Source organism: Pundamilia nyererei, unplaced genomic scaffold (assembly GCF_000239375.1).
Source record: "Pundamilia nyererei isolate P.nyererei 1_Seehausen unplaced genomic scaffold, PunNye1.0 scaffold00017, whole genome shotgun sequence".
In the NCBI taxonomy this organism is placed as follows: Eukaryota; Metazoa; Chordata; class Actinopteri; order Cichliformes; family Cichlidae; genus Pundamilia; species Pundamilia nyererei.
This window is the reverse complement of record NW_005187418.1, coordinates 124170-139229: the sequence shown is the minus strand read 5'-3', so window position 1 is coordinate 139229 and position 15060 is coordinate 124170. Positions and strand designations below refer to the sequence as shown.

The window sequence follows — 15060 nt, the reverse complement described above, 5'->3', positions numbered from 1 at the left end:
ACTGTCATAATGTGTGCCCCAACAATGACCTGGTCACATCGTTACTTTCTGTACCTTCTATCAATTACAAATAAAATCTGGTTTACACATGTTAAATATATTGGCCATTTTTTACGTGTTTTTAAATCAATTAATTTATTTACACATGTAGACTCTAAAATCTTACAGAGTTGTTAACTCATTCACTGCCAGCCATTTTCAAATCAGGTAACTCCCCACTGCCAGGGTTATGAGAGCATTTTTACTCATTTTTGAAGAGCCACAGACTCTCTTCTTTCATCCAAAACAAAAAGCTTGTTTCTACCATTTTCCATTCTTTAGTAATCAGCTGTAGAAGAGAGGTGGGTTCCACCAAAAATGCCTGTTTTGACCAAAAAAGGGGAGAAAACGAGCTTTTTGTGAAAAATACATTTCAAGCAGAAAAGTGGCTTTGACACTAATATTTCTTGCTTTGTGACACCTCTAACATATGAAATCGTTTTTCACTTCTATAAAACAGAAATAACACTGAGAAAGGTTATGTTTTATCAAAACTATTTATTTACAAATATATGAAAAAATAAAATGTATTCTAGCCCCTCCCATTGAAAAACGTAATTGACGTCTATAGACGTCAATGGCAGTGAATGAGTTAAAGAGTTCAGATGTAAAATTTAAAGAGTCCTTAGATTCATTTTGGACAACCAACAAATACTGAAGAACTCTGATATTAAATCTAAGTTTTTAAAACTTCATTTTTAAATCCATGTATAAAACAAAACAGTCTCTCATCTTCGTTGTCTGTGTTAAAAGGCGCAATGGGAACCATTTTTGCACTCAAAGCCTATTAAGCCACCAAATTCCAGTCACATGGTGTGTAAAGTCTTCTATAGTATAAACGTACCGCATATTATATCAACTTAACAGGAATGTAAAAATACAGAAGATTGATATGTTTTCAGGTTGCTTGTGAACTTCCTCGGGCACAGGAAACATTGTATTTTTAAAATCCCAACAACAGACTGTTCTCTCTGTTGAGGTCAGGAAAGCGATTCCGCTCCCTGAAGACCAACACAGAGAGACTGAGGAGGAGCTTCTTCCCGCAGGCGATACGGTCTCTCAGTCACACACCACACAGTCCTGACCCACACATATGGTTCTTACACACACACTGGACTTTCTGGTCTTTGGTTTTGCACAACACTGGTCACTATATTCTTCATTTCCGGTTAATACTTGTACAGCTGCTGTTATTGTGTATATATTTATTTATATTTCTTCATACATTCTTATATAGTTCTATATTGTGTATTTTGTTGTACAGTTATTTTATTTTCGACTTTAATTTATATATTTATCTTATTCTTCCCAGTTAAATTTACCCTTCATTCTAATTTGTGTTGTACAGTTATTTCATTTTTAACCTTAATTTATATTTTATTCCTTCCTAGTTAAATTTACCCTTTTTAATTTTTCATATTTATTTCCTATCTTATTCATAGCCTTTTCCTTTTTTGTTTTCTTTAGGTCACGAGCAGTTGTCCAAGTATTTCGCTACATATCGTACTGTGTATGACTGTGTACGTGACAAATAAAATTTGAATTTGAATTTGAATTAGTTTCAGATAATCGATGTTATTTTTTAAAACATTTTAGCATTATAGTTCTCTTACAGGACATCAATTTGGGCGAGCGGGTACAGTAAGTAAAAATTCAATATAAGCTGGGTTAGAAGAAAGGCAGAGGATCAGGTAGAAGGGTCACGAAGGCAAGCCATTATATGAAGAAACTTCTTGGTAAGTGTCAAATCCAACACCCATTTCCATTTGTCCTTAAACCCACAGGAAGACGATCTGAAACTAAACTCTGTGTTTTTCCATAAAGAATTTTATATTTCAAACAAGTGGATTCCTTTAGGACACAGGTGTCAAAATCCAGGCCTCGAGGGCCGGTGTCCTGCAGGTTTTAGATGTGTCCTTGATCCAAAACAGCTGATTTAAATGGCTAAATTACATCCTCAACATGTCTTGAAGTTCTCCAGAAACCTGGTAATGAACTAATCATGTGATTCAGGTGTGTTGACCCAGGGTGAGATCTAAAGCCTGCAGGACACCGGCCCTCAAGGCCTGGAGTTCGACACTCCTGCTTTAGGACATCAAATAAAAAGTAGTAAAGTTTTAATCTCTCAACCTCTATCGTTTTAGTTTTAAAGGTTTTACTCTACCAGCCATATTGTTCTTCAAACTGTGTTTTCTTCTAAGTGAATCATAATGGCATCAGATGACTCTGTATCAGCCCCAAAAGGTTACAGCCCATCTGAGATAATGTGCCAGGAATAAAAATGGGATTTATCAGGTGTAGCATGTTGCCTGCATGCAGGATGACTCAGGATATCCCAGCAGAATATCCAGAGAAACGATGCTGTTGTTGTCAGGTGGAAGGGTGAAGTCGATGCATGGTACATTCTCAACATCTGTACACTCTGTGTCATGCAACTCACTGAGGACAGCATGTTAAAGGGAGCCTGTTATGCTCAGTTCCAGCTCCATGTTTTCATTGCTGAAGAGTACCAGTCGAGCTTTGCGTGTTTACAGCTATCCTTATTTATCTTATTCTGTGCTAAAACTTTGACCACCTTTAAAATTAATGAGGAAAAGTGTAACAGATCAATTTTAAAGTTTCTCAGGGTTAAATTTTTTGAGCATTATAACAGATTTAAAAAAAACACTGCACAATATTGTTAAATACTTGATTCTTTATTGTCAGAATTAAACTAAAAAACAAACAATTTGTTTACCATCAACTCACATCATTATAGTGTAGACTGCCAGTACAGTACTCCTTATGTTACATTAACGTAGGTTTTATTGGTTTCCATATTTCTGAGTCACATAGTTTTCAGCTAATTTCTTATATCTCCCCCTGAAACATAACTGTAAAATGAGCTGGGACATGTGGGATCATCTAATAATAAATAATGCAGATATTTCCAAAACATCCCGTGTAATTTTGTATTAACTATAGGGAAACTGAAGACAGCGCTATAAGTGTATGAAGACTTGATCATTTTAACTATCAAATATATTATAAGAACAATAAAGCATATAGTTGAAGTGAAGTGAAGTTTTTCATGAATTGATCTCAATAATCAAGAACAGTTTCCTTAGAAAGACAATTAAAAATGATTATCATAGCAGGTCAGAGCACAAAACAGAGTGAATAACTGAATCACCCAATGCAGGTGAATCATTATGGATATATATGTACCTCTGTACTACACAAGTACTCTGATATAATGAGAAGGTACTTGCATGATCTCTGCAGAATCCAGAACTAGATTTTTCCTCATAATTAATATAAAACAATGGAGTTTTTTGGAAATATCCTCAGACATATACAGCTGAATACCAGCTGACTTTGGGGAAAATATGTGTGAAGTCGAGTTTTATTGCCATCTAGTGGTGGATACATGTTTTGCATGCACATACAATAAGGTGCATGATAGTTTCGATGTGTTATTACACATGGATTACATCCATGTGTAATAACAAGCTCCGTCGTTCACTACATTGGAGGTACGGGTGCTTTAATAAGGGCGGAAAGTACTGAGGCTAATTCTGCTCTGCTAATATGAAAAGTATAAAAACAAATAAATCAGTTTAAAACCAGTTACATTCAAATTAGTTTCTTCTCAAATCTCAAAGTCTTAATTTTTATTATTGTGAATAGGAATTCACCTCATAGTCCTGTTAACTAAAATTTACTGATGAAATTCATCAACAACTTAAAAGAAATCTGGTTCTCTGAAGGCTAAGAAAAAAAAAGTATTTTTATGTCAGTTCATCACTTATTAATAGGAATTAAAATTTCAGGTCTCTTGTGTTATTGGTTTTCTTTATAAGATATTTCAGTGAATGACCCTCACCCACTGAAATATTTTTAAAGAGGTAATTTTTTATATTTATGGAGATATTTTAAAATTCCATTAAGATATATTAAAATACTCAGATAAATATGAAACTTTCAAAATGTCCTATTTTGAAAATGAGCCTTTCACAAATTTTGGATATAATTTTAAGAAACACATACTTGAAAGATGCGAGGACAAAAATTTTAAAAACAACTTTCACATCCTGGAATAATTTTCTGAATAATAATTTATGATGTGGGTCCTTCACCTAGATATATATCCAGCAGTTAAGTAGTTCAAAGCTGTTTTCCAGTTTGCTATTCCAACATGAAGGTAAACCAAACCTAACCTGAGCAGGTACCCACACTGGACCCTAGAATATCATTATTATCAGTAAGAACCATGACACTTACTGCAATCACATAATTGTTCATGCTAATGAAAAATAATCAATAAGTCAATAAGTGGGAAAAGCAGAGGGATGGTGTGATTTTTCTAAATGTCATTTTCAGTGGTTTATCAAGTTATTATTACACCCCCACTTAAATCTAAGATTTAAATGTATTTTAAATTCTTAAACAAGTAAACCACAGACACCGAAACGAGCACATCTTAATGACCTCAGTGCAACCAACACGACCTACGTTAGCGTGACCCTGTTTGCCTGTCAACGATTACCTTAAACTAGATAAACAACATGCAATTACAAAGTTTCTCCTGTTGATTGTGTTACTGAATTAAATCTCAGCTGAACATGTTGCTTTAAGAAGATCTTATAAAGTGCTTGTTCACTACGAACAATAACAATCAAACATGAATCTGAGAACCAGTGAAATTCATTATTAAGTGTAGGTACAAACGCCTGCACGGCTGCTTATCTCTAGTACTGCAGAAAGATAAAAGATTTCCTGTGAGTACAGAATTAGTTGAAGGTACAGTACTACGAGTAGTGTGCTTATCAGTTGTGATGCTATCAGCACAAACGTATTCTACAGATATCTTTTTCCATATAATCTACCTCTCTGATGTGTTTCAGTACTTTTTTTTCTGCCGCCGTGCTTTAAGATCATCGGTCTCTGAATAAGACGTTTCTTATGGTGCAAACACTGGACTGTTTGACAAGCATGAGGTGCTCTTGCCAGGTGAAAAGGCAGTATTGAGAGGTGAGGCTCAAAGGTGAGACACCCAGCATGGTGTAAAGCTTAGCAATTTTAAAGCCCTTTCATTGACAAGGCAAGAGGGGAGGAGCTGCATTTTAAATGACCGGCTAATGATCCTGTGAGTCTACATGGAGCTAGGCTTTAGTCTTTGGGTAACGATACGATACAAGAGGCAACAATTCTGACTTTAAAATGAACCACATGAGCCACACGAGTAAACATCTGCTCTCATTCTTCTTTTTATACACCACATGCTCCTTGTAGGCTTTAAAACCTTTACAAAAGTGAATCAGCTCCACTGCTGCTCATCTAAAATGCCACTTTACCAAAGTCACCAATCAACAGGAAAACCTCATCTTTCATTTTTGTAACTTTTGAATGTGGCTTCCTTGCTACGTGGTTAAATATAAAGTCAATCCTAGTATTTATTTACATTTTCTCCGGGCGATTACAGAGATTACTGTTGCCGTGACATGTTGTAGTGCACTTTATCTGCTGATTATATTTCATTCTTTTCATTTTGTAGCATTATTGTAATACCGAGGGTAAATCAGAGCCTTCCGGTTTAGGGTTGAGGGTGAAATTGTGCACCAGTGATCCACCTACAGCTGGTTTACATTGAAAGAAAGCTCAGAAGTCCCCTGGAGGACTGGAAGTCTTCTCCAAGGAATCATAGTGAGCTTCATCAAGGTGGTCCTCCTCGATTTCATCCTCATCGTCGGAGAGGGGCGGTTTGGCCGGGGCCTCCACAGCCGGCTCGCCTGGTGGATCATCGCTAGGAAGAAAAAGAGCAAAAGGGATTGTGGTTTTTATTTGTTAAAATGTAAAATGTTAACGGAAGATGAGGTCAACAAGAGCACAGGATGGAACAATGGGTTGAGGGTTTTTTTCAGCCATATTGCTGCTGAAAATAAAAAGGTCTGAGTCATGCAAATAGAGAGAAAGCTGAGGCGAAAAGCATGATGCCGAAACAAACAACACGTTTTTCAGGCAAAGTGTAACAGCCCACAATCAGCTGATGAGGTCAGCAGTCACATCACATTAAAAACAAACAAACAGCGATGGAAATAACCCAAAAGCCACTCCACAGCTCGCAAAGAAAACACAAACAAATGAAGCAGCTTTCAGTTATAATGAAAAATTCAAAAGCAAGTGGATACACGAAGACACTTTAGACCCAAGATTATTCACTTACGATGGGCTTTGGTCACTCAAAAGCGGGCGTAATCAGGCCCTGTACTGAAAGGCAGAAACAATCCCCATGTGTCAACAGTCAGGATCAAATACCAACTCACATCTTCCAACGTGAGACAGGGAAATAAATTACTACACATGGCTGCACATTATACGGCATATATATTTGATTTCCTGTTAACACAAGGTGTCATTAAAGGTATTAAAAGGGAAAACAGACCAAGACTGAGCTGACTGGAGCCTGTATTTAGAAGGTACTGTTGCTCCTTTTGTTTGATTTTTCCACATTATTATCTGTAACACAGTGCCAGATATATTCAGTGATAACACTGTGAGACTTTTACATGACTGCTCTGAACAGTTTTCCATCATGATCTCACTGCTGTACCTTCACTGAGCCAAAGGTTAAGAAGGATTTTTTCACCAACATCAGCACCACATTAAACACAGCGTCTGCAGAGGCTGCCAGTCAAACTCAGTAAAGATCTTGTTTAATATTACTAAATGAGCCAAAATTATTGTCATCATTTACTTAGATTAAATTGAAACATGACAAAAAACAGATCAGAACTCCACAAATTCACCGAGACTGTTTACATTTAAATTATGACCAATACATATTCACATGTGTCACATGGGGGAAAATAAAGATTAAATTAAAAACAGGCAAACAGGCATGTGAATCCACCACACAGTGAAGCAAAACAACTACAAAAATGAAAAAACACTTAAAATGAACACGTTGTGTTGATCGCAATACACAAACAGACACACTCACACACACACAGTTGAGTTGAAAAAAGTACCTTTGCTAGCAGCAGGAGGAGCAGGCCAGTGGGTGTGTATAGCAGGTCAGGATGCAGTGTAAGTACTACTGTGCACAGAACACACACACACTGTACATGCAACAAGCCCGGTGGGAGGTTATGATGGGTCTCGGTTCCAGAAATGTAGATAAGAGTGGTGATGTCAAATGTGCAAGAAGAGCCGCTTGTTAATGTATTAAAGCAAGAGGGCGATCCCCAGTTTGTTAGCTGTGAGAAAAGATGTGGTGACTAAAGTTTAGTCAGCACAAACTTAAAGCCAGAATCGAGAGTTGAAATGCTGCCTGTCAATGAAAGTTCGTTGGTTTTACGAGCTAGTTTGGCACTTGAAGGCTAATTAAAAGCTTCTTCAAATGGTGTTTCGTAAAAGTTTCATCATGTCACACCAAAGCCTTCAGGGAAAAAACGAACAGAAACAATAAAAATATCCAGCTGAATAAATTTATTTAATACTTTGTAAGAGTAGAAATTCACCATACATTTGAGGTCATCAGTGTTACACTTTTTGGTGCCCCCAAAGCATGCACATACAGAAATTCTCTATACAATATTTAGATGTTTTCCTTGTAACTCTTTTACAACAAAACCCCTCACAATCAGAGCACGTCAGTGAATGCTGGCGTTATTAGCCACAGGTGATCGGTGTGCTATCTCTGCAGCGATGTCAGCCATACCTTGGACTATTTTAGTGGAGAAAGAAGAAACACTGGCAGCTTCCAGTCGTTTGCACTCGACTTTTGTCTCTAAATTCATCAAAACAGAGATGAAAAAAGACGGGGGGGTTGGCAAAGCTAAGGGGGAAGACGAGTGTTAGGTGACAGACAAACGGAGAGGAGAAGAAGAGAGCACAGAGACAACAGACATGTGCAGCAAGGAGAACATTTCTACAGTGCAAAAAAGGTCCGTGTTAGGTTTCAGGCAGAGTCTGGAAATATTTTTCTGTCTATAAGTGGCAGATCAGAAAAGCAGCACTTGAAAGTTGTTTTTTTTAATGCATGTGCCTTACTTTATCACATGCTTGCAGAAAAATATATTGCAAGACTCTTCAAACAATTTCCCTCATTAACAATTTAGTAAAAGCATTTTTTGCAGTGTAGGAGGAATGGGAGAGATGCACAGTTTCATTTTTAACCTCCTCTCTTTGGTGAAGAAAGCACTCAGTCAGAAGCCGAAACTACGTCCCAGCGGGCTAGCTCGTGGACACCAGATGTCAACAAAGGGACAGCGGTTAGCACAGACAGGCACTAACTGGGCCGACATACAGACAAGCACACCGGTATTTTTATTGAGCACACAAAGGATCAGACAAACAGTTCTCTTGACATTCTTTACTCACTGAGGTTTGGAGAAAAAAACGAATCAGGCTTTTAATCGCAGAGACAGCAGTACAAGAAGGCTGAATGAGGCTTCAACCACGAATGAATTCCTCTCCCCTTCAAAGCTGCAGGCGGCTGTGCCTTCAGTCTGTACTTTGGCTGAATGCAGCACAGTATAATCACCACTCTGTAGCCAGTGTCGTTTTTTTTCTATTAATCACAATACCGCTGATGGTTCATGTGAAGTCTTAAGTTCCCATAAAACGACATTAATCACAGAAGTTAACAGACAGCAGAAGCACCACATGTGAATATTTCTGAATCTTTTAAATGAACTTTATGCCTATTTTTTATTTATGATAAAAAAAAACTTTTTTAATGGTTTCGGTATCACGTGTACCGAGCAGCGCCGCGATACCAGTTGTCTTTTCTTTCATGCATGAACCAGAGTTTGCCTCCAACTCTAATCATTTTTATGAGCAATTAATCGATCCTTTCTTTTTTAACTGGTGATGTCAAAGTGATATCCTTCTAATGAGCTCAAAACCCAAATATATTTAATTTGCAGTCATATAAAAACAGAGAAAAGCAGCAAATGTCTGTATTTGAGAACCCGAAGCCAACAAATATTTGGCATTTAAGCCTGATAAGTTATTTCAAACACTTAATCGGCACAACACATCAGTTAACTGACTAACGAACAAACAGTTTCAGCACTAAACCCGGCTCAGAGCCTCGCGTAAGTTAGTTGACCCCATTCAGCCTTGGCACAATATTCAGGCACCACAACAGACAGTCAAAGGACCCCGAGAGTGGTGTGTTTGTGTGTCCATCCGAGCGCAGAGGCTCACACTGAGAACGTTACAGTAAGTTTGTTTACACACAGTCAGAAATATAGACTATTACTTCCATAAGGTGCATTTTTTTATAAACTGATCATAGATACTGCATGACAAGCACTTCTGTATGGCACATTTATGTACAGTAAACATTCCCGTCACATTTTTTCCCCCACGTTTCATGTGTGAAAACATTTACATGAGCTGTTCACTACTCGCGATACATGGCCTCTTATGTCAGAGGAATACAAAACCTCACAGCATGAAAAGGTAGAATTATTGTTAAATACTGAAAGATCCAGTAAAAGCATTGATTGCAATGTCATTTTTACATAATATAAAAATCCTCTTTGGGATCAACCACTTTAGGATTACACCCTGATTTACATATCATTCTTTACACTGTCTTTCTAACTGAGAGCACTGACATTAGTGAAAATCAGGTTCCTTCGTTGGGAAAATATAACTCCCAGCAATATATAAAAGAAATGTACATGCATGAAAGACAAGCAAAGGTTACATTTTCCTCACAGAAAATGTCCATCACACTGATTTTGAATATGCGGATGGCACAGAGTCCACTTTGTTCTGGTTTTGGCTTGGCTCTGCACCAAAGCTCCACCAGTGGCCCAGTGTGGCTACTGGCCAGTTAGACAGCACAGGGCAGGACTGAAGGGCGAAGGGAGGGAGATCAGAGGGAGAAAAAGAAAGACACCCAAGCGTCTTCCTCGAACTGACCGGCTTGGGGTGAGTTTATTGTCGTGAGAAGGAGGTAGGGAGGCGGGAAAGAGGGTGGGTTAAGGATGACAGATGGGCAGCGAGGTGCATGTCCTATCGTGTGGCTGAGTCTGTGCCTGTTTGTCTGTCTGTCCTCACACTGTCGAAATCAATTTGCCCTCTGTGGAACTGTGGACACAGAGAGGGAGAGGCTTCCAGGTGGGCTGGCTCAGGAGAAACAACAGCAAACACAAAACCAGGACACACGCAGACGCAGAAACCTCGTCTACCCTCCGACATGACAAGCATAACCTACAAGTTTAACTGGATCTGAGCCTCATTTTAAAGCAAAATGTGGATGTGGTTTTAACGAGCAGGGATTGAGTGAGTGCAGTTAGCAGACAGAAGGAGCTGCATGGAGCGTGGGGGGCGGTGGCGTGACGGGAAGGTGCCGTGGAGTCAAAGCATGATTTTCTTTCTTAACTTAATGAACAAAAGGAAACTTAAAACGACTTACACTTAAATTAATCAACTATTTCTCTTCCTGAGGTCTAATTAACTGCCACTTTGTCAGGTGCCTCCTGTGACTCCCCATTTCATGCACAATGTCCTCTGGACTCAGGAATACTGGCTTTTTGGAGCCCACAAGCAGGTCTATCAGTTAAGGATCCTAGTTTGGGCCCAGATCGAGACTGCATAACAGTCCCCACTTTTTTACTTTCACTTTGACTCGGTCAGGTTTACGCACCAAAAACTGCTGGCTTGGGATTAGCCATTAAAAACGACTTGGTTTAGGTGTCTAAAGTATGGTTTGTGTTAAAACAGCAGCACTTCTAAACACCAGAGGACTCACTGGGCATGGACGAGCCACACGGTGGCTTTGACAAAACAGCACTAAGAGATGATTAATGTAATCTAGTTTTACAGAGAGAAACAATTGTTACTAATGGATGACTTAAAGATAAAGCCAGCCTTCTTTAAAACCATTATGCGGTCAGAACTGCACCATCTTATGGATTCCTATCACGCTGCTGCAAACAGAGGAGAACTAAGAAAAACAACACAAAGAGTGTGGTGTGTCCTGCTGGTTGTCTGTTTGCGGGTCTGAACTTGGCATGCACCAGGATCTGTCCCAATCCCTCATCTCTCCATCTTCAGCTGTTTGGTAAACTAACTCTCACTGATGCCTCAGATTCCAGCCCTCGAGCCAACGGGACAGAATTCCACTTTGGCTTCCCACCCACAAACACTGCCGAGTGCATTTGAAATGACTGAACTGGAACTGAGTTGGAACTGATTCCTGGCACACACAAAAAACACACTGACTGAATCAAGCTGAGTGGTTCTTACCTTGTGGGGAAGCGGGGCTCATACTCTTCGACTCCCTGCTGCAAAGACATAATCAAAGAAGAAAGAAACGTTTAGTTTGTGCACTTTAAATATGAACTCTGAAATAAAGCATGAAAACCACATTAACTGTCACTCATACCAGTATGATGAGATAATATAAGCTAATAAGATAATAAGGTAAAGACAGTGCTTAACAATTTCAACTGTTTATTAAAAACAAGAAGACACAAATGTAAAAGATCTGTAAAAATAAATTGTTATTTATTGAGCAAATAAATATTAATTAATAATATTTATTATTAATAAATTTATTTTTTTAAATGTACTTTTTAAATTTTACTGCATTCTCTCTTAAAGGCACATTTTACAAAATGTGCTCTTAACAAAAATTATTTTTGTTAACCAAAATAAAAAATTGAGTTTAGTTGAGCCTGGTTCTGAAACGTCGTGAACTGTTGCAATGACAAAAGCAGTCAGAAGGTGGCGACAAAGAAACATAAAGAAGAAGATGCAGCATCATCAAACGAAAACTGGAGATGTTAAAGAAGCTGTATGGTAGGAAAATACACTACAATATACATCAGCCCCTCTCCTGGTTATCATCTCATTATTCTTTCACTGACTGGTTGAACTTGATGACTTAAAAGTGAAACAGTGTAAAATATATTTAACATATTTTCCATTTTTATGTTCATATTAAACAAACAAAATTTTGTGCTTTATTATTAAAGATCAAATCAGAAGTGAATGACCGAATAACTTCCACGCATACATATCCTTGATCAAAATTACAAAACACATTTTTCCTTAAATGTCAGCAGAGATGTTTCAAAGCTTGATGTTACATGACTGCTGAGCAATTAGGCATCGCCCACATGTAATGTTCCAGGTGAGGCGTAGGAGGGAAGGTGGGCCAGTAGTGAAGTTTACCGTTGCGTAAGGCTACTTTTGATTTTTCCTTCTGAAAAATGATGCTGCCTCCATCGCCACAGCTGCCTTCTCTTTAGCCTGGCTGAACGCCGACTCTGTTATCAGCTGATGCCTGTCAGAAGCACTTCCTTCAGCGACAGCGGTAGACCTCTGCAATCTGAGCTGTGCCTCATCTTACACTCGACCCTCTGTGACCAGGAATGTGAAGCGAGGCAGAGCTGATTTGTGCGTTTATGTAAGCTAAGAGAGAGCGAGTCAAAGCGAAGCATCTCCGGCTGGCAGCACGTAGGGGGAAGCTACCTCCAAACTTTCTGAGACAGACGAGATCTTTGCCAGGTTTCGTGAGACTGCTCGTGTGTCATGTGTGAACCCATGTGGGTGGATGCGAGTTTGCATGTGTTTGTGTGCTTGTTTTGCAGGCCCCCCACCTGTGAGAAGCCTGGCACCGCCACACTGTAGGGGCGTTGTTGTCTGCCGTGCAGCGCAGCAGCGCTCTGTGCTGCCATACGGGAGTGGATGCCATAATCAGGGACGGGGAGAGCCATGTCTTCTCTCTCTAGAAGGTTGCCCGTGCTGCTGCTTTTGCCATGGTGGAGACTAGAAACACAAAGAAGTACACAGAAAAGGAGGAAACTGTAAATCATGTGATCCCCCATCGGGCAATTCCTCCTGGGCCAATCAGGCGCTAATATTTGATGTCTCTAGGTAGGGAAGGTATATGGGCGAGTCATCAGGGAACTGATTTTGATTTTGGAAGTACTTTCATGATTGGTTTACTTTTGCTGCAAGGTACAATATCATTTTGAGTGCTGGGGCAGTGCAATCACATTATATTTATGCAATGTAATACAATAACATGCATTACTGTTCCCAGTATGAGTACGTCATATCGCAGTGTTATTTTGAGGCAGTGTAGCCTAGAGTCTGATATTTGTATATAGAGTTTGTTATGTTTGTTTGTGTGTGTGTTCCTGTCTAGCTATCTTTGTGAGGACTGAAAACTGCTTGTGAGGACACACAACCTGGTCCTCACAAAGGCATTTAAAGCCATTTTTGAGGCTCAAAATGTGGTTTTAGTGTCAGGGTTACAATTAGGTTATGGTTAGGTTTAGGGTAAGGGTTAGGGAAAGCATTATGTCAATGAAGGTCCTCACTAGGATAGCTGAACGGGGTTGTGTGTGTGTGTGTGAGACCACCTCCCTCCCCTCCTTGCTCATTGCTTCATCGATGTGTGACTACGTTCAGCAGACAGAGGCTTTCACCAGCTCCTAAGTGCATTTTTTGTGTGTGGGATGCTTCGTCTTCGGTGGGGTTTGTGTCATCCTTCACACAGCATCAAATCCCAACCAAAGCATTTCAGAAGATTTTAGCCAGGGTCTTTTATTTTGAAAATTGATCAGCTTCTTAATGCTTTTCCTGCCCATTTCATCTGCTCTGTGCAGTTTGACATGACTTTGGCCAAAATACACTCGCTGTGCATTTTGTGCCGCACAGAACAGAGAGCCGTTTCTGGGATGCTTCTGAAAAATGCTTCAGTGCATTTGATGGACTCACAAGCACTGTACATGGGCACAATTACATCATTGCTGAAATACAACGCAGCTCCACCCCGCTGCCCGAGTAAGGAGTAACATCTCACATTAATATTTATGTAAAAACCCCAACTCTCCTGGTAAAGGAGATCTGGCAGGTTAACCAACAAAATCATTAAGTTTCTGTGAATAATATTAATATTTAACTTAATAACATTCAGTTTGATTATGCATTCAAAACAATGAAGTCTGCAAAGTGCAAACACCCACTTGTGTACTCGAAGTTGCCGCATAGAGTCTCCTTCGCCATCAGTGATCACCCGTGTGTAGGAGAAGGGAAACCAGCCACGCCTGCAGAAGGAGGACATCAAATATAAACAACACAAAAATCAAATGCACAGCATTGGCTGACCTGTTCACCTACAGTCTGCAGTTGCCGCTGCCTCTGCAACCCACTTTGCAACCCTTCAGCTCCTCCACTTCATGCTGATCATGCCATTTCTGACTTATTTAACATTATGTCTGTTTGTCGCAGATTCCTCTATTCTGTCACTCCTCTCTCCAAGTGGGCCGAATATAAATCACTGCAGGTGGAAATAACGACTCAGCTTTGATCCTGACAGAACTGCATTTGTCGCTTTTTTTGCTGCATTTCATTTTGCACTCACATCCTTGTCTTCTCATTCTCTCCATAGTGCCAGCCATCACGGGCCTCGGGTACAAGCAGGGTAATCACGTCGCCCTCAGCGAAGCTAAGCAGCGTGCTGTTGTCACCGGCAGCATGGGAGAAGACGGCCTGGACACGAGTTCTTCCGTTTTTCTCCAGACCTGCTGCCATGGAGCTGGACCGGGGCAGCGTGCGGGTCTCTGCTGTGGAGATGAGGAGGAGGAGGAGGAAGAGAGTTGTTATCACACTGCCATAAACTTCAGTTTTTGCTACAAAGCCCTTAACGATGCTTGAAACATACAGAATGTCTACAGGGATTTTATTCAATGTAGATTTTTATATTATTCACATTTTTGTGAAATATTCTCCTCTGAATCTATTTTTACTCAGAAATGTACCGTCTTACTTTGGTTTTATTATCACATCTCCTTCTATTCCCACTTGCTTTGGCCTCTTTCTTATTAAAACGGCACCGAGCATGTGTGTGGCAGCCGGGTCATCTCATTAGCTTTTTCTATATCTGAGATGCAGTAATTCTTTTCTGGAAATATACCTTCCAGTACATTCACTGTGATTAAAAGCACGCTGAATGCCAAGTTAAATTTGCTTTTCGAGATATTTTCATTTTGCCACTAAACAGCA

At 39.5% G+C, this 15060-nt stretch overlaps 1 protein-coding gene across 9 annotated transcripts in view; it reads right to left on the bottom strand.

Moving 5' to 3' along the window:
* Positions 1 to 2731: 2731 nt before the first annotated feature.
* baiap2b (BAR/IMD domain containing adaptor protein 2b) overlaps positions 2732 to 15060 on the bottom strand; it is a 70919-nt gene continuing 58590 nt past the window's right edge. For 5 of the 9 annotated variants that reach the window (XM_005725672.2, XM_005725673.1, XM_005725676.1 and 2 more), the window contains 5 exons: positions 14420 to 14621; positions 14022 to 14102; positions 12648 to 12816; positions 11290 to 11327; positions 2732 to 5824 (listed from right to left, as the gene is read on the bottom strand). In XM_005725672.2, the coding sequence (XP_005725729.1) occupies positions 5680 to 5824; positions 11290 to 11327; positions 12648 to 12816; positions 14022 to 14102; positions 14420 to 14621 (635 nt within the window). In that variant the 3' untranslated portion in view covers positions 2732 to 5679. The other 4 variants (XM_005725679.1, XM_013908959.1, XM_005725675.1 and 1 more) reach the window with 4 other exon arrangements.